Below are 25,710 nucleotides of genomic sequence, written 5' to 3' on the forward strand. Positions count from 1 at the left end.
ATCAGCTGAAACCACCTGAGACTGACCTCGGCAAAACTGCGAAGTTCTTAATTGTCAAGCCCAGGCAAGTTCAACAAACAATGATCCATGTACAAAAATGAACAACGAATCCTGCTGCTACCCTGGATCACTGATTGATGCTTTTCTGTTTTACTGCTTTCTTCCACTACCCTCCAGTAAGATTTATCCTGTAACACAGGCAAATGAACTTGGTGAAATACACAACGAGGGAAAAGGGGGAACAGTACATAAATATTCGCAGTCTCACACAAACAATCTGAGATTTATTTTCCCTTAAAAAAAACAAACCACCTTTCCTGATCACTTCCAGATTCACGGAGTTCGATATAAGACCCAATACTGTTTTCTGGTAGAAGAGAGAAACCCACCAAGAAACAGCAATTTAAGGTAAGAAAATAATATAATTTTACTAGTCTGACAGCCTGATTAAAGACTAAGGCTTCATATTTTTCACTCTCTTTTTTCTCCATCCCGCTCATATTTTTTTCAGGCAGACTCAACAGAGCATTGTAACTTTAATCTGTACAGATTAATCCTTCTCACATGGAGAAGCTGTGGCTGCAAAACGCACACCACTGTATCACATATTGAACAGTTTATCTTTCCCCCTATGATTTCAATATAACCCTTGAGATTCGAGTGCTGCCTTGATTTCTTCTCTTTAGCCATTTAAGACTCAGGTGTCCTGTCTAAGATGGTTACGTAGGCTCACTCTCTGGTTGGAGCTACTAAGCATCTCCAGAGGTCAGTTCCTTCCAACTGCCCAAGACACCTGATTTAAACTTGGTGTGACTCACTGCACACATGCCCTTCTTGCTGAATGAATTAGAGACCAAGCCTAAAGGACTAGCTCAGACTAGACACCTAACTTTCAGGGAGGTGAAGTTAGGCGAGATGAATCCTACCCTGTGAATATAATTTCACAGTTCACCTAAGTGATGTAGGATAATACAAAGAGACTTAAATATTAGGGCTTAGTCCCCAAAGGGCAAGTACATTGCCAGTTTGAGCATTGCAACTTCCTTTCCAGGCATGTTTCTGCTTTGTAAAATCCCCAGCTCTGAGCAGCACCTATACTGAGAGGCAAATGAGTGGGCAGTCACTAAGAAGCCACTTTGGGCCAAAGGGAGTTTCTGGGGTGAGTCACCTCTCCTATTAAAGATGTTCCACTCTAGATAAATAATTCAGTATTCACTGGAACAGAGGCTTGAGCATGTTCCCACAATAAAGGTAAAAGTCCATACAACCACGCTGAAAAGTTGTGATCTGTCTGTTTCAACTCACTTAATGAACTAATACCTAGTTGTGTACACAGAAGAGAAATAATTAGTGTCTCTCATTCATCAACTCTGCTTTCCATGTTAGGGGTTTCTCTTAGGAGACAGGGGTTCATACTCATCTTCCAGATCAGTCAGAGGTGGGATTTGAAAAGGGAGTTTAACTCCTGATGAGGGGTCAGGTGAGCATACACCAAGGCTGTCACACAGACACAGGTGCACACATACAAACAGCCACATGGCTTTGGTCACAGGCTGCCTTTCAGACATGGCCTGGCCTAAACAGGTACCTGTTTTCCATATATGTTGGCATATTTGTTCTGTGTATGTCCAGTGAGAGAAAACAGTGGTGCTAAACACCCCAGGAACACTTCTGCCAGGATTCAAGAGGAAGATGGAGCTAAAATACAGCCACCTTAGAAACTCAGACTCATCAAAAATGTATCCTTCTCTGGAGAGAAGTATCGATCTCTGGAGACTTTCAGGACCTGTCTGAATGCCTTTCTGAGTGATCTGCCCTAGTTGTGGGTTTTTTTGTCCTGGGGCTGGACTCGATGATCTTTGGAGGTCCTTTCCAACTCCCAGTATTGTGTGATTCTGTGATTCTGTGATTTACTTATGGGTAAGATTCACCTTGTCTAACTTTAGGCATCTAAGTTAAAATTAGTCCAATCTAGTTGTCCAAGTCTCTTTTATAGATAGCAATGGAAGACAGGCATCTCTGAAGGAAGTTCCCCCAGCTTTAGATCCATATTTTAAAATAAATCAAGCTGTCCTTTAGAAATGGATTTATGTCCCTCTCTGTTGATCACAAAAGAAGCCAGGAGTATTGAATAACTAATGTATAACTTTTAGACACACTTAAGTTAAATGATCCCTCTCTTATCGCTCCTCTTCCTTACCCCCCACATCTACAAACACTTGATTTTGTGGATTAATCGATTAGAGTTTCATCCCAAAAGTCTGGGATATTTTGACAGACCTATATAAAAACACAGAAGTTATGCCTCAGTCTCAGGGAGTCTGAGGCCTTGATTCCCCAGGTATCCTTTCCTAAATCAGAGCACGATAATCCAAGGGTTAGGAGTACACCTGGATTTAGGAGACCTGAGTCTCTTTTACGCATATATTTAAATTATATATTATATAGATTATTGAAATACTCTGCCTTCCAGCTTCCTGTATACAATATAGGGATAAGTGCACTCTTCAGCTACAAACTTTATATTGGAAAAAGCACTAGTGCATCAGCCATGGACATATGTTGAGGGGGATGAGCTGCACATATGGACAAAAAAAAAAAAAAAGGCATAATTCTTTTTATGTGATACCATCTGTCCTACTTCCACATTGAACACAGTGAAACAGGTGAATTGATAAGGTATTTAAAAAGAAAATGAAACGTAAACTTTTCAAGCATGTAGTAAATTTGCTTTTACTCGTTTCTAGTTTTAGACTGAAAACTCAGGTTTCTTCCTTCCCTTTTCTTATTCAGTTTTACAGTGAGGCAAGAAATACATGTAACACTTGTAATGTTATCATGCAGAACACAACCAGAGCAACTTCAAATGGTGTTGGTTTGGTTTTTTTGAAGAAGAAAAGCCAGGTGTTCAAATGACACCAAAAGAAGGGTTAATTTCCAAATCTCTTAGGAGTCCAAGTGACCCTGAGGGCAGGAAGCAAGTGAATGTAAAACTACTGGCCTACCAGTGCCCCAGGAAGAACAGCACCTAACTTGCATTTCACAAATCATCCTAACTCTGTAGCAGCACGTAAGTGACAAGCATCATTTCTAGAGCGTGTCCTCAAGGGCCTAATCCTGACCTCTGTGATGCTAGTCTTGTGCAGGTGTCCCTAAACCAACTGCAGACAAGCAGCAGCTGATTTGCATCAGAAAACTGAGAAAAAAGAAACCCAAAACCCAAACATCAAGCCCTGCACATAATGAACCCACGTATTTATAGTAGGAGATTAACACTCTGGGATCTTGATTTTTGAGATGCTGTGTGTTTACTCAGAGTGTAAAGTTTTGTTTTATTAGCAAAGAAGAAACAAGATGATTCTGGGACTAACAAAGAAAAACTAATGACATGTCTCTGCATTAAAATAAAAAGTTTCTGACAGAGTGCAACTGGGCTTTAGTGACAGTGCTGTGGGGACCCCTTGTGTTCTAATATTTAAGCGAAGAAGATTGTTCCTTTACAGGCCGTTGGTGCTTGCACCTTCAATGTAAATTTCTTTCAATCCCAGACATATTCAGGAATAAAGTTTGCTTTTGGTCACACCAGGATAATCCCAGTTGCACTCCACTGATTTCAGGTATGCTGTTTAACTTCAGCAGCAATGGACTGAAGACACCTGAGAGGGAAAAACATAGCTAGCAGCACCTAAGGATGAAGTTTTAAAGATTATTGAGTTCTGAAATCCTCCGTTCACGTAGCAAATCTCAAATCTCAGATTGTTTCATTTTAATTTTTCCAGTCTTTTTTGCCCTTTGTGTTAAACAATTGTTACTAAGATACAAAAAAAAAAAAAAAAAAAAAAAAAAAAAAAAAAAAAGAAAAAAAAAGAAAAAAAAGATGATGAGATTTACAGATGATTCACATCTTAATTCTTTTCCATTGTCTCTCCACTTCTCAGATTTTTTTGTTTCAAGCCCCATGAAATGACTTAGGGATCATTATGATTATGTCTCAACTTAGCCCCTCGGAAAGGAGCAGAAGCAAAGAGAATTATAATTATGTCTGGAGGTATGAACAATGGTCAAGTACTACTAGGGAGGTCATATTCCCTCTGTTGCAACTTTAGTGTTGCAACAAGTAGTAACAGTTTTCCCAGTTTTGGTGTCCCCACTTAAAAAAAGGCTTTGAAATTTCAGGCAAGAGGTCGAAGTGGAACAATAATACAGTGTTCCAAGGCTGGGAACAAGCCTCAAAATGCCAGGTTTTAAGAGTCTATTGGTTCAGGTGTTGTAGAGAAGGCTGAGAGGCCAAGGTGCACAGATGCTCATTCATGAACAAAACATATGTGAAGTCTGAGGGAGCTCTTCAGCCTCTCAGACAAAGGTGTGAAAAGGTCTAATGGCTGGAAGCTGGACAAATTCCCCTTCCGCGTTGCCAAAGCAATGATCTGCTTAAAGAAAACAGAAAGAGAGAGGGAAGGTGGACATATTGCTTGGGGTGTTTATAATGAGACTAAGAAAAGGCAGACTTTAACTCAGTTCTGACAGAAATGGGAGAAACTAGGCTGGAGGGGAACAGAGTTGCATGAGCAGATCATGGCACTTCAAAATTCCTAGTATCACCTTTCATGTCTTGGAACGTGGATTGAGGTAGGTTGACTACATCACCATTAATATCACAGAGAAATTGCTAGTCAACATTAAGACATTAATTGTAATCACATATCTTGCTTCAAGACTTAAAATGCTTGCAAAGATCACAGTATCTTTTCTCCCAATACGCAAATAACCAGATGTGTTATGGGGCTTATCCATGGCCATCTGGTCATTCTCTGCTAGAGATGGGAATGGTTGGACCAATGCCTTGCAGTGGTGCAAAACCCCTTGCTGAGTAGGTGCCTTCTTCACATGTTCAGAGTCATCCTGATTCCAGGTTAATGTTTGTTTTTCAGCTTTGGCTGGCTGAATCACCAGGAATCACCTTCTTCTGCAGTGCAGAATATGGATCAGCTATTGCCATCAGCTGGGCACTTCTCACCCAGTAATTTTCCCCCTTAAAAGTGTAGTGTGCATCAAGTACACCTCCGTTTCTCCTGTTCTCTGTTCTGATGCAAAACAACTCATACTTTAAAGGATGAAATATTCACACTCTTGCTCAATGGGCAAAATTAACTGGGATGCTATTTGCAGCAGATCATAGTAAATAACCCAAAGTCCCATCTAGCCTCAAACTCCATGAAATTCTGTTATTTTTTTTTAATGCAATCAGAATAATCAGGACATTTAGAAAATAATTGTGTCTCCAGTTCCCATTTAGTCACCTTATTTCAGGCACTGTTTGCAAGCTAATGGACAACTATTAAGGACCTGATTCAATAAAGAAAATTAGCAACACTGATTTTCATTTATGTCTCATTCTTCTCTTCCCTGTTATTTTACAAAGAACATTTGCATGCATAAAACAAACAAACAAAAAATCTGCTTTGGGAAAAACACATTCCAGGCCAAGCCTTTGAAGTCCTCAACAGTTTTGCAAACTGACTTCCAAGAGCCAGTCACTGAGCTCTCTATCATGTGATAGCTTGCTCTACAGTTGCTAAATACAAGCCTGTGAACAATCCTCTCAGGACAATTAAACCAGTTGGGTGCTTAAATCTGGACATTTGCTTGTATAATTTTGGACCTTTTGCAGAGTAAGGCCATAACTTCATCTAAGTGCTTGCTCTGGAGAACATACTTCAGATGCATCACGCATATCGCAAAGAGGGGAGTCACCCACCAGTGTGAAACCATAGAGCAATGAAGTTAAAACCCAATTCTAAATAATAACATAATGTAGGCCTCCCATTCCAGCAGTGAGGAGTTTAATTCCTCCCAGGACTGCTGCAGCCAGATTGCTCTAATCCACTTCCAGCTGCGCTACTGCTCCTGTGTGCGAGCATGGGAGCTCGGCTGGGAAACAGAACAAAGCATCCCAGTAAAGACAGCAGCACTTGGAGGAATATTCAAACACACAGGGGAAATAATTCCCTCTTAAAGAAGAGCATCTGCCAACTACTGTTCCTGTTGCAAGTACTTTAGTCTGGGCCTGGCCTGTGCATATAGGCTCTGATTCAGCAGAGGCTTGAGAATGTGCCTTAATTTGAGCAGAACATTAACCTCGTTAACTGGAGAATATATTGTCAACTGATTTTTAGGGTTTTGCATATTCTCTGTCTTGAATTTATATAAATATATGTATCCTTTAATTGTTTTTGTCTCTCCCTGTGCTATGCTGTTGTTTCAAATCCACCTCAGGACAAATGTGTCAGAAAATTCTGTTTACTAGTACATTAATTGTAAATATTTACTGTTCCCAGAATGGCTGCATCTAAGCATGCTAATCAGGCATATCTAGTCCCTGCCTTGGAGAGCTTGCAGTCTGATCACATTTGGACTACACAGAGTTTTAGTTTTGGTTTTGTACAGCTTTCAAATACTATTTTTTCCCATTTCTATTAGGAAATATCCATACCTTAATTAGCAGGGTCTTAGAAGAAGGAAAATAACTGAATGATAGGGAAGTTCAGAAACATTCTCTACTACGATACATATTTCTGAGGCTCAGAGGATGGTTTGTTATAGTTTTAAAACCCTGAACACTTCTTCCTTCCAGTGGCATAAATTTTCAGTTCTTAGTTTTGGCAGGTAAAAGATATTGGTCCTTAAAGCTGTCACTGGTACCAGACAGAATATTGATGGCTGTGGGACTGCAGCCAGCATCATTTTGAGAACTTTCAAAAAGTTACTTCTCAAGCAAACTTACTTTGCAAACTGCTGTTTCTGAGCATTTTAGAATAAGTCTTTGATTACCCAGACAGAAAGCAGATAAAGCAATTTAGGCTAGATGATAAATGCAACTTGTGGCACTACTTAACAAGTTAACACACAGCTATCACCACTGTTTTAGTGGTCTTTATAAGGGTGTTTTTATAAAAAGACAGAACGGAGAACAGTTTTATTAACATATCACGAGTGAATTATATGGGTCATCCCAAATGAATGGCAATAAAAGCTTTATATCACATCCACCAACATGTATTTGGTACTTTATGTGCCACAAATGTTGCAGAAAAGCTATTTTACATATGTTTTAAAGACTGGGTATTTTTTATATTAGGGCTGGTTTTGTAAAGTTGCCAGGCACTTTAGCTACCGTGAGCCCAACAGAACTCTGCTCAGAGGGAGCCATAAAAACTCGTTTAAAATGTTCTGAAACAGCTTGCTTTCTTTTTCTTTTCTTTTCTTTTTTTGTGTGCTTGGAAATGCTGCAGTTAAAGATCTGTCGTCCTGAGACATTCCATAGCCAGAAAGCCCATCAAGTCCTTTTCTCTACAATTATTTAAAAAGCTATTTCCAGTGCCTCTTGGTTGCAGGACAGAGAAAACTTTGAATCCTCACAGGGTAGGAGAAACTGTGGCTCGTGCTGGCCCTTGTACAGGTGTGGGGGTTTGTACTGCGAAAGGGAAGTTCTGCAACTCAAGAGAAAGAGAGAAAAAATGTAATGTCACGTTGACATCCAGGCATCACACACATGTATATAGATGTTTATACTTATGTATCTATATGGCAATTTTAAAATGTATGCAAAAAAAAATAAATGTAAAGCATTAATGTTGGTCCCAAATTAGAGCCTAATCCAAGATCCCCGTCACAGGAAGCTCCCCATTGATATAAGTGCATTCAAACACCTTTCCTGACTGACTCCATCAAGGTCATGGGGAGCTGACCCACAACATCAAGAAGTTCCTGCTCCAGCTACTTTTGTCAGCTCAGGTGCCATGAAGGGTCTGCACCACAGAGCTGCTCCTGCTGTAAATATTCTGTGTAGGTTTTTGGATTTCTGCTTATTTAAGGAGGTATGTGATGACTTCTAGGATGGATCAGGCCACACTGTGCATGTATCCATACCATGGTTCTGACTCCATTCTCAGCAAGAGTAACTCCAGAATGTAAAACTGATGTAGGCCACTTTTAATTCCAGCCCTATACGTGTGTGTGCATATCTACTGTATACACACCCAGCCCACAAAGAGAGATATTTCCCACCTCACACGTTTAACCACAAAGTCTGATGGAGCTATTGACAGAGGTGAACGGCATTTAATCACATGCAAGTTAATGATTTAAATGCGCTTTTATTTTTGGCCTCTTGATGTAAATCCAAGCCAGACAAGCAGAGTCCTCTGGTCAGACGGCTGGAAATTCCTCTGCATGAAATCATGCTGGTGGTCTCCCAGCTCAGAGCCTTCTGAAGAGCCATACAGTGAAATATCCTTCCGAACCACTAATGAATGCGCCCACCCACACTGGAGCTGCTGCCCCCTAAGAACTCAATTCAAGAACAACTTTTTAAACTCATACATGAAATCAAAGGGCTCATTCTATGAGCCAAAGAACTTCCCATTTTAGGTGGGATGGTTAATGGGTGGTTACTATAGGTTGTCCCCTTGGTTTGCAGTTTACAGTCTCAGAGGAAAAAATACTAAGCAGGATACTGAATGTGTACACAGCATTCCAATAATTAAATTTTATCCTCCCCCAATGAATACATAAATTGTTTATACCTTGGTTACCATACAGAGCTTGAGTGATTTGCTCAGCATCAACCTAAGGAACCAAAGTAAACTCTCAAGATCTTGTTTTACTTTCCTGTTCCCAGACAAGATCTCCTCCTAGATGTTCAATAATCACTAAGCACCCAAAATCTCTCAAATTGGCCAGGAAGACTTGACCAAGAGCACCATAAAAAAAACAAACCTGTAAGACTACAGCCACTGAACTCTCCCAAGGACTCCTGTTCTTGGGTGAATGAGTGCTGGTCATTTCAAGCACAAGTGGTGAAGCCTGGTGGCAATGGCCAGAGGAATGAATAAGCCAGTTGTGCTACAGAAGCAAGACATGGATCTAATCCCACGATGAGGAGATGACTCCTTCAGAGAGGCCTGTTATAAAATTATCGGGTGACACAGGGGGTGGAAGGAACCAAGCCCATTGTAATTGAACTGACTTGAAATAATAAATGCACACACTTTCTTTAAACACAGCTTGCCACATCCTGAGAATCTGGAATCAATTCCTTCCCTTTCAAGAAGCTTAAAAGTGGTGGGACTTTGATATGGCATGAGCATGTTTGCTTCTGGGCTTACAGCCCTCGCCAGCCTGTTCCAAACCTTTCAACATTTTTATATTATAAGACAGAAAAGCTAGGAAAACAAAGATGGAAAAAAAGAATCAGAAATTCAGGGAACTATTAAATCAAGGCAGCCTGGCTGCCAAATACGTTTGGTAAGTAAATGAATCATGATCAATAACACATTGCCATACAGACTTACAGAAGAAGGTTATCACCTGCTTCTGGGCCAGGCATAAAACATAACTGCGTGTGGCTAATGAAGTACTGCATGAATGCAGAAAAAAAAAGCACTATTTTCCTCTATAATATTAAAGCATTTCACTTCAAAGTAGTTTTACCTCATCCAGAAAAAACATTATTTTTTCCATGAAAACTTTGTCAAAATTGATAGGTTAGTATGAAACACTTCTCTTTTGACAACGCTGCATTTGTAAGAGGAAACTGTCTTGACAGAAGGAAACCTATTTTGTTAAGGGGATGTTTTAGCCTTGATTGTATAGTTGCTAACTTTATAGATTCACATATTTGCCAGCAGAGGGTATCACAATCTTAAAAACAGACGTATGTATCACTGTGTCCATACGCTTGCATGCAAGACCTCAGACACACATTAAACTAAGAAATTGCAAATCTTGTTTTCCACTATAAGGAAAAAAACAAAACAAAACAAAACAAAAAACGGAAAGGGGAAAAGGAGCTACTTAAAGACTGTTAGCAGTGCCATCTCACCACTTCTCTCAGGATAGGAAACATTGCAACAACATAGCCAAGTGATGGCATCACTTGAAGTCTGAAATTGTTGCAACACCCCTGGCTATGAACCTTCCTGGGAGGAACACAAGTTTGGGCTTATCTTTGGCGTGCATTAGGATCTCATTAATCCTCACATCCACTATCCTCATACTGCATAAATCTCATTAATTATCCCAACCACCTCACCCCACTTCAGCACCAAGATATAATAGCTACAGGCTGTAGTGAGAGCTCATGTTACATAGACTGCACGATATCTGCTAAACCAGTATGCTAGAATCATATATAATTACACCTAACCCACACTTCTCACAAGCAGAGATAGGCTGATGCTATAATTTCCCAGCCTGATATCCCACACATTAATAAATTCACCTCCCTGACTCCCAAGTTAAGAGACCATAATTGAAACCACACGATGTTTGGTGCTTTAGCTTGGTATTCAACACTCCTCTATTGCCAACCAAAAGAAACTGAAAGTATGTTTTATAAGTTGATCTGGGTTCTCTGTCCTATTTTTTATTTATTAAAAAGTCCTTCTATTCATGTATGTTGATTAAGTGGTCACTGGTGTCACTGGTGTGGCCTTGCAGTTTAACCCAAGCACTTGAGTCAGCTGGAACTAACAGCCAAGATAGAGGATGACTATAAAATAATGTCAGTACCTTTATCAGAGGGCTGATGTACACAGAAATGGCATGAGATAACCACAGGCAGTGACCTCTGTTCTTTCTGGATCTTTCTCACTGCTCACACAAAGACAGGGAAAGGTATATCCTCCTAAGTAATTATATTTTAATTTATAAAATGCTTTCTGTTACTAGAGAGCTATACACAACTACTGCCATTTTATAGGGAGGATAAGACATCAGAAGCTGCTGCAAAACTGCATGGATTAGATCAGGGCTAGAGCCCCAGATACCTTTTTATTGGTGCTGCAATTTTAAAACATACCAATCAAGTTGAAATAGGAAATATGTATACAGTCCTTTTTTGCACAGTCTTTTCATGGCTCAAGAAACCAAACACAACTACCTTTTAATTAACTCGTTTTCTGCCATCCAAATCCACTTTCAGAATAACTGCTGTAGGTTCAAGTGAACTGTATAGGAAAGTGGGTAAAATGTCCCTGGGACAAGAGAAAAGCTGTTCTTGCTTAGGCCTCGAAAACTGAAAGCCCGTTACTCAGCTGGAATGGAGGTCTGCTGCCCTCATGGCGTAAGTCTGCTCTGATAGTCCCAAGGACTCCAAGGTCTTCAGGTACTTTACTCTGTCAACAGAAAAAACATGCAGGTACTACTTCTACACTGCTCATCCCTGCATTATTCTCCTTGCACTGCAGCACTCCAGCTGTAAATAATAAGCTAAGAGCCTTTCTCTGCTTCAAAGAGGAAAGTTGAGTGTTGGTGTGTTCAGATTGTGCCTGGATATCACAAGAGCACAAACCAGCTAACAAAATGGAGTGAGGACATCTGCAGGCAACAAAAGTTGTTGCTCCCTTGCAGCCTAACATCCATCTTCCTTATAACCTTGGTGTGCTGGATTGCCATTGGAAAGCATTTTCCTTTTATTTTCCCTAAACTAAAAGTCTGTCAAGGCAGAACTAGGGAAAGCTCCCACTAATCACACTGCAGCCGGTAAATATAGGGAGACCCGGTCACAAGCACTTTGTGGGGTTAGGTTCCTTATCTCACAGTAGCGGATATCTGACCTTGAATTCCAGCTCTGGTTGTAGCCAGATGCAGACACCTCTGGAACAGTCATATATTACTGCTGGAGCTGCCAGCCTTTATGAGCCCAGGGATCTGCATATTGCAGAGTCACTGAGAACCAACGAGCTGGGATTACGCATGTGGACAGATACCTGTGGCTGGTTTAGAATGCAAGGGGCAGCACAGCTGAATTTAAGATTTACAGCTGTGGAGCAGACCATAAAAATTCCTTGTAAACAGCCAAGACATTTTATTTTTACTGTAACATCTATTTCATCTAGCTCTTAATATATCTTCCTTTTACAGCTTCCTACAAAGGTTAGTTGAGCATCCCATTAGCATTAGACACAAAAAAAATCACTTCTTAGCATCCCTGAGAAGTGAAGCACTATAATTATTATCTTCTGTTAACAATGTACAAATATTAAGGAGTAGATTTTTATCTGACATAAATAATAATTTACCCATTTTCATCTCATGGGTCAGCCCCAGGCAATGAAATACAATCGCACTGATGAAATCTGTGGCAGAGCTGGAACCTGAAAAAATCTAGTCTTCTCTTAGGTCTCTGTCTGTGAAACTAGTAATATAAAGTCAGATGTACAACTGTGTGTAACTGCAAATATGCCAGATCTACTCGATCATCTCAAGGGATATTGCAGTGTAAATCCTTTAGCTTTCATGGAGCAAAGGAAACTTAGATTAGCTGAAGTCTTGCCTCTCTGAAGGGAAAGGAATGTGAAGAAGAAAAGCAATTCCATTAACAAGACAGTGTAGGATGCATGTGAAGATGCATGGCATTCAGCTTCTGGAGGGATATTTATTACTTTGACACACATACATGTGAGAGAAAGTCTGCAACTACATTTGTTAAAGCCACTTCTTTAATTTAATGACTTCATGTTTAACGATTTGAAACAATTCAGTTTATATGAACAAATTAGCTATAACAGTGTGACATGCCCAGGAGATAACTGTGTGAAGAGTCTGATGGCCACATATAACAAATTATGAAAGGTCAGGGCATGGGTTGCTCTCACTCAGTCATTCACTGCTAAATTTTAAATACTTGAACAGTTTTGCATCCACTCAACACACACTCCTCTAAGCAATGCCTGGATAGAGAAGGTAGCATGAGCCACCAGCCACCTCCAGTAAGCAGTATGGGATCCTGTTCCAGTGAGGAAGCTGGGCTGTATAGACAGGAGCCATGCCATGGCAGTTGGTAAAGGGGCTACCAAACACTCTGTGGCCTGTTTTATTTACTAGCAAAGATGTGGTTAATTCAATTGTGTACATGTGCTTTGAGTCTGCAGAACCAACCATCTCAAGTTGATCAACAGCAGTACCTGATACCATATGAAGTGAGTTTACACAAGATGATAGAAAAATGGAAAAATGATTCCACTTCTAAGCACACAAGTTCCCTGACACGTCTGGCAATGATCCTACTCACCAGCATTATCCTGCTGCTTGGTATTTTTGATGTATGCAGAAAATTTGGAGAAGATATCGATGCCAGCAGTGTTAGATTCCCGGTGCTTAGCAGCCAGCTTGGGGTACCTGAAAAGGGAGGAGCAACGTGGAGAGTAACATCTTGTTACCAGCAACATCATGACGATTACAAACACAATTTACAAGAGGAGAGAAAAAAAGCCTTGCATGAGCAACTGCAATTAGCACTGTCATTTAACTCAAAACGACACCTTGGCAAGACCCTCTTAATCATGTGTGTGTCTGCCAAGGAAGGCATTTGGATAGTTATGGAGGGGTGGCTTCATGACAAAGGTTTCTGGTTTATGTATTTTATGTGACCAGGATCCAAGATACCAGAAAGGTGCAGGGGAGTTTGGCAGCCAGCTTGCTCTGTTATGAATGGCAGTGGTGTCTAATTCCCCACGCTGAAAACTCACTCCAGGATGTAATAGGCAGGCATGTTAGTGTTACCCAGGTGAAGGAGCATAAAGTTTTCAGTCTCTGATTTGTTTTTAGAGACACCTGATGAAAAGGAATATATCTATTTGAAAGATCAACACAAACTAATCACTCGTACTGACTTCAGTGGTCTTGGACCAGAGAATAGCAAATTTAAATATCCGATCTCTTGCCTCAGGCCTGGTCCATAGCTGCTGATTCAGTTGGAGGTAAAACACTCCATAAGGAACAGAGCCAATTTTCATTGATTCATAGATTTTAAAGTCCAAAATACTAGCCAACTTCCCCCCGCCCATTATCCTTCTATTACATCCAAAATATTTAATTAACTAAGGATACCTGGTGAATCTGAACCTTTCCTTAGTAGCTTGTTCCAATGGTTAATCATCCATACTGAAAAAAATCTGTGTCTTGTTTCTAATCTGAATTAGTTTGGTTATAAATTCCAGGAAAGGGCTGTTGTCATTTCTTCACCAGAATAATGAGCACTTTGCCTCCAGAGCCTCTTGTACTCTCTAATCTGTTCCCCTTCCAACCATTCTAATACACCATACAGCTCAGAAACCTCCAGATTTTTGCTGTAAAATGCTTTTCCTGGCACAGATACTTTGTGTGGCAATTCTCGGCATCTATTCCAAGTTATTTTTAGCACTGTAAAATGTGGACACCAGATCCCTACAAAATTTTTCTAGTATTGGTCTCCTTAATTCTCCATACAAGAGCATCCTGAAATGTGTACAGAGAAAACATTCTGCAGTTATTAGTCATACAAGTAACCTTCACACATGGAAGTCATCTCACTGAAGCCAGCAAGTTTCACAAATAAATATTACTCCTGTAAGTAAAGATTGTAGGAGGGAGTGCTTTTTAGGAACTTCTCTTAGGACATCTTTCATTCCTAGGAAATGGAATATTGGCTGAAAAAATCCCAAGTTCTTACTTTGGAGGTGCAAGAGTCTCTTCCAAGAATTCCTCAATCTTGTTAACATCTGTCTTGACTTCTCCATTAAAAGTCAAGAAAGGTGGGTGGGTCCCAGGAGCTAGATTGTGTAGGTCAGCTGGCTTTCTACAGAGAGAAAAAAAGTCAGCAAATCACTAACCGTTATGGCCAGGTAATTGCACAGATATGTATGGTTCCTACAAAATCAGTTGGCCCTTTTTTTTTTTTTTTTTTTTTCCCTGTAGTTTGTGGTTAGAAGACTTTGAAACTACCCCAAGCACCCTGTTTAATATAAAAACATTCCATAAATGAAAATAAAAAACCCCAAAGCTGAATCCAAACTATTTTGTTTTGCACCACAAGACCCTCTAGGCTAAATACAAACCTGATTTAACTTGCTGGGGCCTTTCTATAGGGCAAACACTGGATCACGCCATTCTTTTCAATTAAACTGAACAATCTTTACCTTTTCAGGTCAACAGTGGTGACATTGAACACAACTCCTTTGAGCCAGAGGATCATGAAGAGACGCTGGGAGAACGGGCAGTTCCCAATGCTTTCTCCATCTATACCAGCCTGAGGGATGGAAAGAGAGGAAAAACAGATTTCAGACTTGTTAGTCACTTACCTCCCTCAAGATGGAAAATTGGATGTTGAAAGAAAAACAACCAGTTTAAAAATAACTGACAGTGCCTGTTATTTAATACAGTTTATGATCAACACAAGAATGGAGTTACTCCAGGATTCAGCCTTTGTCAGGAGTTGAGAAAGCAACCTGGTGGCAGTTCTGGGTAAAGGAGATGTGTCCCTTGTTAATGGCAAGCAAAATCCAGGACTCTCCATTCTTTCAATTACTCTCCTCTCTACAGGACTGTGGGCTCAGGGACCTGCTAGAAAACTCAGGACAGGTTTTCTGCTCTAGTTAAGTCTGTAGACTGCAGCTGAAAACAGCTTCACTGTTTTAGCATCCAAAATGTGGAATTCACATCAAGATTTTAACCCAAGAACTCTGGACTTTCACTTGTTCTTGTTCAAATCTGATATAGCAACAGCCTCAGACACGAGCAGCCAGATCCAGACAGAAATCTCCATCCATGTCCTTCCAAGGTTCAAGGCAAACTTCAGCCACCACATTCAGGCTGTTCCTATATCTAGTACCTAATGAGTTGCCTACAAACCACTACAAAACAATAAAAATCTGCTAGTGTTAGCATTGAGGAAACAGTCTGTTTTTTCCTCTAAAAATTTATGGTCCTTAGCCATGCAAATTCTGACTTTGAGCCATGGAGGGATACAAATAACACTAGCTGAGCTGAGCCAAAGCTGCATCCAAGGACAATATCCTTCTACAATAATTATGTTTGTGGCCAAAGCTTTCAGGACGATAATGGTTTTGATAGATTTCCATTTTAATTTGTGGTACCATTGTGTTCAAAAGATTCTTATAATCCTGGTGAAGCAACCAACCTTCCGTTGTTGATCCACATGGGTTGCATAACTGTATTTTATGCACACAATGTGTGCCCAAAAACGGCCGATGAAAGAGCGAAGCAAATACATGCCCTTTTCCTTTGGAGAAAATATTATATTACTGTGTTTGCTCTCATAAATTTTATCTTATTAATATTCAAGCTGTGAGGTAGCATTTCTCTGTCTGAAAGAAGGAATCGCTTCCAACTGCTGCAGTTCTGTGAAACGTACACAGCACAACTAGAAACATTTTGAGATGACTCTAGTTGCTACAAATACAGGCCTTGAATGTTTAGCTAACAGATTTTCTGGTAGGCATCATTAATCTTTCTCATGTCTTGAACACAGCTTTTGATGATTCTGGGTTTAAAAACAAATTCCACACTTTCCGTCCACCAAAATATGGAGTGAGTGTTGATTCAAAGCTTGGACACAACCTGTCATAAAATTTAGGGTTATGTAAAGAGATTTTCTCTGGGTTCAGATTTGGCTTCAAACATTCAGACTGTAAAGGTATTTGGACATGGGGATACAATTTGACTACACTTTAACCTGAAATTATGGATCTGCAATATGCCTTGCTTGAGACATATGCAAGAACCAGCAAACAATGTGGATGAAAGAGTTGTGTGGCATTAGGATGGGCAAGAAAAAAGCATTTTCCCATCTACGTGGCGTGTGAGTAGCCTAGATCTGCAAAATTCTATTAGTTAAATAGTTAGCTCTGTTCTTCAAATTTCATGGCAAAACCATGATGTTACCATGGGAATACCAGGCACCACTGCATTGCATGCAATAATTACTGCAAAGCCACACTTATTGATTCGGCTTTGGTTTGTTAAATCATTGCCAAGAACTTTTAACTTCTTAGTCTTCCTGAAAAGAAGAAAATGCTATAGGAGAAAACAGTAATATTTCCAGATTTCCCCTTGGTTTTTTCACCATTTCATTCATAATTGTGTCCTTCATAATGGAACTGGCAAACTGAGTCTACAAGTAATATATTAAAATCCTAAAATCTGGAGAAAAATAGATTGACAACTCAATTAGAGGGCAAAAGAGTGCAGACAGAAGGGCTGGTTCTCATCTTACCTTCTCTGGATTTACTTTGGCTTGTAACTACATTAAATCTGATTCACTCTTCACCTGGCTCCCTTCAAAGTGACTGTAAAACCCTGGTTTGCCAAGTCCTGCAAATACCTTGTGGGCAAAAGGGTCTTGTCTTACAGTACCATGCAAAGCTACTGCCCTCCTGGCATACAAAGGTTAAGGGTTACCCACATCTGCATCTTTTCACACATTCTCCATCCTGCAAAGCAAGGGTGAAAAACCCTCTCAAGACCAGAGAGGATTACTGGGGGACAAAGCAGATGAATGGCATTGAAGACACAGATGTGATGGGTTATGCGAGGTTAAGGGATTCAGAATTCATTGAGGACAGGAGGAAGATGCAGAGTCTGGAAGAAATAAGTAGACAACAAAAATAAAATTAATTGTTGAGGTCAAATGAGGCCTCCAACAGCTCAAAATGGTCAAAACACTCCCAAAAGAGTGGGAAATATTAATTGCTAGAGACACATTGGGAATAGACAGAGGAAATTCCAGAAATGAAAGATAAACTAAAGAAAAAAAGTATGGTATGATCTCTGTTCAAAGCTCCTGGATCTGGAAGCCAGGCTCATGATTAGGGTGGAGTCTGACTCATGGGTTTTGATCTCATGTGACTGGCATAACTGAAAACGCTACCACAAATCACAAGGCAAACTGGTGACAGAGGAGGGAACAGAATCAAAATCTCCTCAGCAACACAATTTATCCACTACATTCAGCTCTTTTTCTGCAGAAATTACAGACAAGTCTCTGTTGGGTTTGTGAACCCTCTCTATTTGCTTCTAACAGCAGTCAGTAATTCAATGTTCAGCACCCAGAAAGAGCAAAACCATAGTAGGTAATAACTTCAAAGGCTTATAAGAGTGTCTTGAGATCCCTTGTGAAGACTATTAACTACCAGGAGGAGATGAGGGAGAACAGAGAACCTCCCAGGCTCAGTCACTCTTAGCTTCAAAGAAAAGCAGCTTGGTTAAAGCACCCCAGTAAGGCCTAAATTCATGCCTATTATGTATCTCTCCAAGGTTAAGGGCTCAGAAATGCAGGAATTAAATAATACCTTCATCAAGATCAAGGACTCAAACAGTGGATGGAAAGAAAAGAACAAATAATTGACAAGCTGGAGGAACACCATTTCTCCCTGCTGTTATTCACAAATGAGCACAAAAGCTGTCTCACGTAGCTTCCCTAAGCACAGCAAGAGTGATCAACCACTTATAAAAGAAGCAAGTTGATGATATATGCACTCTCCTGCCAGTAACATCAGATATTTCCTATTTAATGATTGCAACCAGTGAGAGACTGAGGCTTTGTGGGCACCAGGATCTCAGAAAGGGAGTTTTTGAAGTGCACTCTAACTCCCAAAGCTGTGAAAGGGTTTCCCAGCCACTCTCTCCCAGCAGATGAGCAGTCCTGCCTGTTCTCTATAGAGAAAGACCTCGAATGAAAAGATAAATTCACAGACTGACTGTGGAAGAGTAAAATGGACTCAAGGATTTCCTAAGTGAGACTCTTTGGCTGATGCTCTTCCCTCTGAAGTTTAAACGAGATGCCTAAGGGAAGGTTTCCTGTGCAAGTTAGGATACACATCCAACAGATGAATCTGGTCTCCTTTCACTTTGACTGAATCTAATAAGTGTCTAAATTTAGGTGGGATGAATGTGAACCCCAACAACAGAAAAGCCTGGAATCTGTGGAGGACTAATTTCTTGACAATTATATTGCTCCATTGTGGAAACATCAGTTTCTGCTCCCATTGCTTCACACAAATTTAGTCTTATTAGGTCAGCTACTGAGAAGGAGATGCTTTTCTGCTTAACCTCCAGCTGTTCAGGTGCTTCACACCAACTGATGCAAGGTCCTGCCCTGGAACTCAGTATAGTCACATCAGGAAAACCCCACCACCATACCAGCTGCTTGCCTCTGTCTAAGCAACGGCAAAAATGGACAAGATGTTCTCCTTTATTATTTCTAAGGCACTCCTCCTTAAATACTTCAGCTAGTTTTAATTAATTAATTAAGCCCTAAAGATATCTGTGTGCACAAGTGGGAGGTGGACTGCCATATTAAGGAACAAAATTAAGAGGGTTTCATGAGGGGAGGAAAAAACACCTCAGTGATTTTATGAGCTTGTGCAAAATATTTTTGTAAAGAAGCAGTAGCAGAGACCCTCCAACCACTGCACAGCACAGCTGAACAACCTGAACAGGGAACTCTTCTCAAGTTCAAGCTACTCCGTTGCTATAAATGAAATAAATGTAATAAACTTCCTAACTTGTTCCAAAAACACTCCAACTAGAACATGCACAGTCACTGCAATGCACACAGACAAGTGTATATTATTTTAACTAAACTTAAGAGGGGAAGAAAAAGCAAGTTAATTTCCAGTTGTTCCCAAAAATATAGAAGCTCTAAAGACATATATCACTGTTAATAATGACTAAGCAACCAGCTTAAAAATGCATCACTGGAAGGAGTTGCATATCAGAAAGCACTGTGCTTTTCCAAGGAAAATAATATATTTGGTTTTATCTATTCTCCTTCTCTTTTAATTTTTCTTTATATTGAGGCCATTCTGCACAATAGCCCAGTGCTCTCTTGGACTCTGGGGTAAAGTAGGGAGATATTTTTGATGACACTAAACCATGTTTCTTTTTCCAAAGGGATTTTAACAAGTTAGCAAAAGCAGGGAGGCTAATTCACCTCAATGTTTCCCAGTAAGGATTAAGGAGGGATTTGATTTCATCATCCCTACAATCAAAACCTAGACTCATATTACACATGGTTACACTCTCAGTTTTAAAATTGGGAGAGTGCCTGCCTTTTGACACTTACTCTCCTTGCACTCAGAACCCAAAGGGGAAGTGAAAATCCTATTCAAAATGCAGGGCAGGCCAGAAAATATCCTATTTATCGTGCCATTTAAAAAATAAATAAATACAATTTTTAAAAATCTGTCTTAGTAATTATACCACACACACAATAGCACAAATCTCCATTGTAAGGAAAAAAAATCATTGGCTGCAACATGAGATCAGACGTGCCAAGGTATTGCTTTAGTAAGGATCCTTTTTTTCCAGTTTCTCGTCTCTTTTCTTTCACAACTTCTCATCCAAATGGAAAAGCCAGTAAGCTGTTTGGAGTGCCACCAACAGAGAGGCAAGCTAAGGAGTGTATATTCACAGAGTAGCACTGGTAGGTCTCAAGAAGTAAATCTTGTAGCACAGGTCCTGGGTATCACAAGACACTCTTGTTGACTGTGGCTCCAGTTCAGGAAAGCATTTAAGCATGAGCTGAAATACATCCCAATTCAGAGGAAGTATATGCTTGACTTTAAGCATGTTCTTAAGTCATGATGATTCAATGGGACTTAAGCACATACTTAAGTACTTTCCTGAATGGGGGCCTATAACAACAATAATAAATTTGCTGTGCAGCATTTTAACTTCATTGGACTTTTGCCGACATTTCATTTTGCTAGGAGAAACTCTTAGCAGCAGCCTTCCAAGGAAGGGCAAGACAGAGCAGGAACCTATTCCTAAGCACACACACACACCCATGGAAATGGACTGTGTGTGTATATGTCAAATAAAAATAGAGCATTTAGAAGAAAGACTGTCAGGATAGTAACGAAACAAAAAGTGGTGAAATTCTTTAGCCAGCTCCCCAAAAGCCAGCCAAAATGCTGTCTGAATTTGGCATACATACATGAATACATTATAGATGCATATAAGCTTAACTTGGTCTGCACTGCTGGCCAATTTAAGGAGCTGCCTTTTTACCCTCAGGTCAAACTGGCTGAGCAGAACATCACTTGAGTTGAGGATCTCCGAGGAGCTGCCACTGCACTTCTCAGATCTCTGCAGTTTTGATTGTACTCCTGAGACATTCAGAATTTTCAGGAGATGGAATTGCAGATTGAAGACCCTGAGGACATCAGCAGTTATGACAAATATTTTCCTTGGGTTTGTAAATAATTATTTTCCAACTTTTTATATTCACATGTGTGGCAGCATGGGCAGGAAGGGAACAGTCATACAGGTCAGCTTCTTCCTAAGAATCCTTTCATGCTGGCTTGGGAATTCATAGTAGAGGATCAGTTGACTCAATCTGGTTGATGTTCTTGGTTCTCAGCAGATTCATCTGCCACATCACCTAAGGTCTTGGTGGCAGAACAGCTAGATGCACAGTGATCAGCCTGTACAAGTAAGTCCTGGTTTTTCTCAAGGGCCTTGTTAGAGCCACTGGGCACTGTGTATGTTCTGCATGAAATATGTTACCTTTGAAATAAGCTTTGCAATGCCTGAGTACTCCAGTCAGTCCTGTGCAGCTTGGATTTAGGAAACTACAGACTAGTCTCAGGTAGATAAACTCAGTATATGAAAATTATTCATGTTATTCCATCATCTCTTCTGCTTTCTTTAAAGATCTACAGGTCTGTGACTTGATGAATAGTGACAGTAGAAAAGCACAGACTGCTCTGACACCCTGGACCAAGAACTTATTTTGTTCTCATTTATATTTGTAGAACCCTAATTTATTGCATGCATTCCATTTAATGAAAAAAAAAATGATAGTAAATAATCAAAGGAAGTAGGAACTATAATGAAACTTTCTACACTAAAATATATGCAGCAGTTCCTGAATTAAAGACGGGACCAAAATGTATTTTTTTTTCGAGGAGACCACGTTCCAGCATGTTTTTCTGTGAGGAATCTCTGCATACCAAGCCTGACTTTCACATGGTGATGTACAACGGAAAAGCCCCCAGAAGAGTGGGAGTCATTAAGTAATGTCAGCAGTATTGTAGAGACAAACCACATATAGCAGGTCTTTCATTTATAAGGATTCTTTTAATGTCAGCAAAATACCAGCTGAAGGATGGGGGGTAAATGCAGGCTGACATTTTCCAAGTGGCCAGCAGTTCTGTATCTTATGAGACAGTTTGAAGGCAGCTGATTTCTCACAAGTATCAGTTCTCCATGGAAAATCAGGTCAGGAGCCACCCAGAAAAAAAAAGCCAGTTTTAAGAATCTTAGTAAGAAGTTTCTAGATCTGCTTTGGGAGTATCTCTGACTGCCAGCTTCTTGAGCAACTCAGCAAAAAATTAATCTGAAAGTGTTGAAGAAAAACAAAACAAAACTCCATTGGAACAATATTCTTTTGAGGAGCATGCTTGGAATATCACAGAATCACAGAATCATTACGGTTGGAAAGGACCTCTGAGACCACCGAGTTGAACCATCAACACAAAAAAACCCACCCAAACAAATGAAAATGACCACACACACTCTACCAAAAATCACCCACAAAACAATTCCCCTACAACCTCAGCCATGAGAGCACGCCCTGAAGTGCCACATCTACATGTTTCTTGAATACCTCCAAGGATGGTGACTCCACCATCTCCCTGGGCAGGCTGGTCCAGGGACTGACCACTCATTCAGTATAGATATTCTTCCTAATACCCAATCTACATCATCCCTGACACAACTTGAGGTAATTTTTTTTCTGGTCCTGTCATTATTTACCTGGGAGGCCAACACCCACCTCTTTAAAACCTCTTTTCAGGTAGCTGTAGAGGGCATCGAGGTCTCCCCTCAGCCTCCTCTTCTCCAAACTAAACATCCCCATTTCCCTCAGCCACTCCTCTTAGGACTTGTTCTCTAGACCCTTCACCAGCTTTGTTGCTGACTTGTTCTCTAGACCCTTCACCAGCTTTGTTGCTCTCCTCTGGACACGCTCCAGCACCTCAATGTCCTTCCTGTAGTGAGGGACCCAGAGCTCAACACAGTTCTCAAGATGTGGCCTCACCAGTGCCAAGTACAGAGGCAAGATCACTTCCCTACTGGGGAAGGCCTACTTAGAGGCCAGGATGCTGTTGGCCTTGGCCACCTGGGCACTCTGCTGGTTCATGTTCATCCAGCTGTCAACCAACACCCCCAGGTCATTTTCCAGGCAGCTTTCCAGCCACTCTTCCCCAAGGCTGTAGTGTTGTATGGGGTTGTTGTGACCGAATACCTGATGGAGATGGGCAATGGCTTTGGCCATATAACCTAGGAAATACACCTAGTCTTTGGTTACCCCAGCACAATCCAGCTGGAGGATGGGCAGGGTGCTGGGACCTTGCATAACCATAAGAGTACATGATCCCATGGTGCAGCTTGGCCATGACTATCAGTGCTCCTGGCTGCCCAGCAGCCCACCCAAGAGCCAAAACTTCCTGCCAAAATTACTGAGACTGCTTCAGTTTCCCTTCTCACAGAAAACCCACAGCTTCTCTTGGATCATGCTGCAAATGTTTTATAATGTCTTTTTTAGACTTAGCAATTTACAGCAAAATCTTCAAATATTTCAAAACTCAAATTTGCCATTCCCATCACAGCTCTCAGGTTATGCACAAAGCTCCTGTGCTTCTGGACATATTCGACTGGAAATATATGTTTCTTTCTTGGCTTGATGGATAAATAACAACCATCCTTTATGCTTCCTCCTGAGCCTTTTCCAATGTAATAAAGCCATTAGAATCATTGAATCATTTTGGTTGGAAAAGACCTTTAAGATCATCAAGTCCAACTCTTAACCCAGCATGCTGCAAAATCCACCACTAAGCCACGTCCCTAAGCAGCACATCTACACATCTTTCTAATACCTCCATGGATGGTGAGTCCACCACTGCCCTGGGCAGCCTGTTCCAGTGCCTGACAACCCTTTCAGTGAAGAAATTTTTCCTTCTATTGAATCTAAACCTCCCCTGGCACAACTTGAGGCCATTTCCTCTTTTTCTATCTCTTGTTACTCTGGAGAACAGACTGACACCCCTGCCCCCCTCTCTCCAACCTCCTTCCAGGCAGTTGCAGAGAACAAGAAGGTCTCCCCTCAGTCTCCTTTTATCCAGGCTAAATACCCCAGTTCCCTCACGAGCTCCCAATAAGACTTGTCCTCCAGACTCTTCACCAGCTTTTGTGCTCCCATCAGCCACCAGTATCATGGCACAGGATCCTGTGAACCACCCAGCAAACAGCTTTTAAAAGCTTTGCTTTTGGGAGACCCATTTTTAACAATTAATTGCAAATAAGACCTCACCGAAACAAGAAAAGAACTCAAGAAATTACAGATGCACAAGCCTAACATATAGAAAGATACTGGGACAAATGATTGAACAGTAAGTTCACCAGCACATGTGGAGATGTAAAGTTGATAAGAAAAGACAATAAGGACTTATCAGGAGGAAATTACATTAAATCAATCAAATGTTGTTCTCTGACAGAGTATCCTGCCCAGCATGTAGGAAGGAAGCAGCAGGTATCCAGAGGGTGACTTCTGTAAGTTTTTCAACATAATCTCTATATTTATTTTCATAAACAAAATAGGGAACTAGAACCTGCTTGAAACCTGGGGAAAGTGTATGAAGGGTTGAAAAAATACTTATGGAGTAGTAACAATCAAGTTTTCTGTTAGTCTGGAAACAGACAATAAATAGAGGTACCATAAAGGTCTACATCAATATGAGTCATACTTAATATTTGTATTAGCAAAATGGAGGAAGGAATAGACAGAAATCACAAAATTTCCTGACAGCAACAAGCTCAGAGAGGTTATTGCTACTTCCCAGGAGAGAAGCAGACTCAAAAGTGACGTTAAGAAATTGGAACAAAGTGCCTGAAATCACTTAAATGGAATTTAGGAAAGTAAACCTCAAGATATAAGATGTAATCTAATGTACAAATGTGGGATGGGGAATAACTGGGGAGGCTGTGAGGATGAAGCAGACAAGGTTTTACATCAATCCCAATATGAATCATCAGCATGTGCGTCTACAAGCAACAGCAAGAAGATAATGTGATGTACATGCAATGTTCTACCACTACATAACAGTCCTTGAGCATGCAGAAGAATGTCTTGCAAAGAGGATGATGATCCATTGTTGTTCATGCCCACAGAGGATAGGATTAAGTGTTTTGCTTAATTTGCAACAATAAAGCTTAGGGGCGAAAGAATCCAATGTAATTATAGGAATAAGGAAACACAAAGCAGGCTTTCTAAGGAGGTTGTGTAATCTGCATTAGTGGAGGCTTTGAAGAAATCAAAAGGGGGGGGGGAAGTTTATAAAACTGGTCTTGATTTAATTCATCCTGCTGCAGAGCCAAGAGGGTGCATGGGGTGTTATAAAATCCGTTCTAACAGTATATATTAGTGACTCTGACAACAAAGCTGCTCTTGCTCTCAGTGCTAGACGCTTGGTGGCACAGACTCCTGCTTCCCTCTGACCTGCACAGGATGAAGTCTGGCCCCAGTGAAGTCAATGGGAAATTTGCCCATGACTTTGACGGGACCAAAAATTTCACTCCTAGGTTTAATGGCCAGAAGGGACAATTATAATAATCTTTCCTGACCTTTTGCATAATACAAACCATAATTTCACTCAGTCTGGAGCCAGCGTCTTGTGGTTGAACTAGAACATATGTTTTGAGAGGTTTTTCAGGATAGACATAGGCTAGACATAGAGTGGTAGTAAAATCCCCTCTAGTGGTGCATGTTCGCATTGCAGAGTGAAGTTCTCCATGGAAGTCGACCTCAAACATCTCATTTGCAGGATTTCAGTTTACCAAATTTACCCCATTGGTTCTATACGTTGT

At 40.5% G+C, this 25,710-nt stretch overlaps 1 protein-coding gene across 2 annotated transcripts in view; it reads right to left on the reverse strand.

Moving 5' to 3' along the window:
- Positions 1-25,710, reverse strand: part of CLIC5 (chloride intracellular channel 5) — a 72,622-nt gene that overhangs the window by 10,595 nt on the left and 36,317 nt on the right. For both annotated transcript variants that reach the window (XM_010004891.1, XM_010004892.1), the window contains exons 2-4: positions 14,961-15,070; positions 14,495-14,620; positions 13,076-13,182 (exon numbers count right to left, since the gene is read on the reverse strand). In XM_010004891.1, coding sequence (XP_010003193.1) covers positions 13,076-13,182; positions 14,495-14,620; positions 14,961-15,070 — 343 coding nt within the window. The remainder of the gene's footprint in view (positions 1-13,075; positions 13,183-14,494; positions 14,621-14,960; positions 15,071-25,710) is intronic.

Source organism: Chaetura pelagica, unplaced genomic scaffold (genome assembly GCF_000747805.2).
Source record: "Chaetura pelagica isolate M959 unplaced genomic scaffold, ChaPel_1.0 scaffold99, whole genome shotgun sequence".
Lineage (NCBI taxonomy): Eukaryota > Metazoa > Chordata > Aves > Apodiformes > Apodidae > Chaetura > Chaetura pelagica.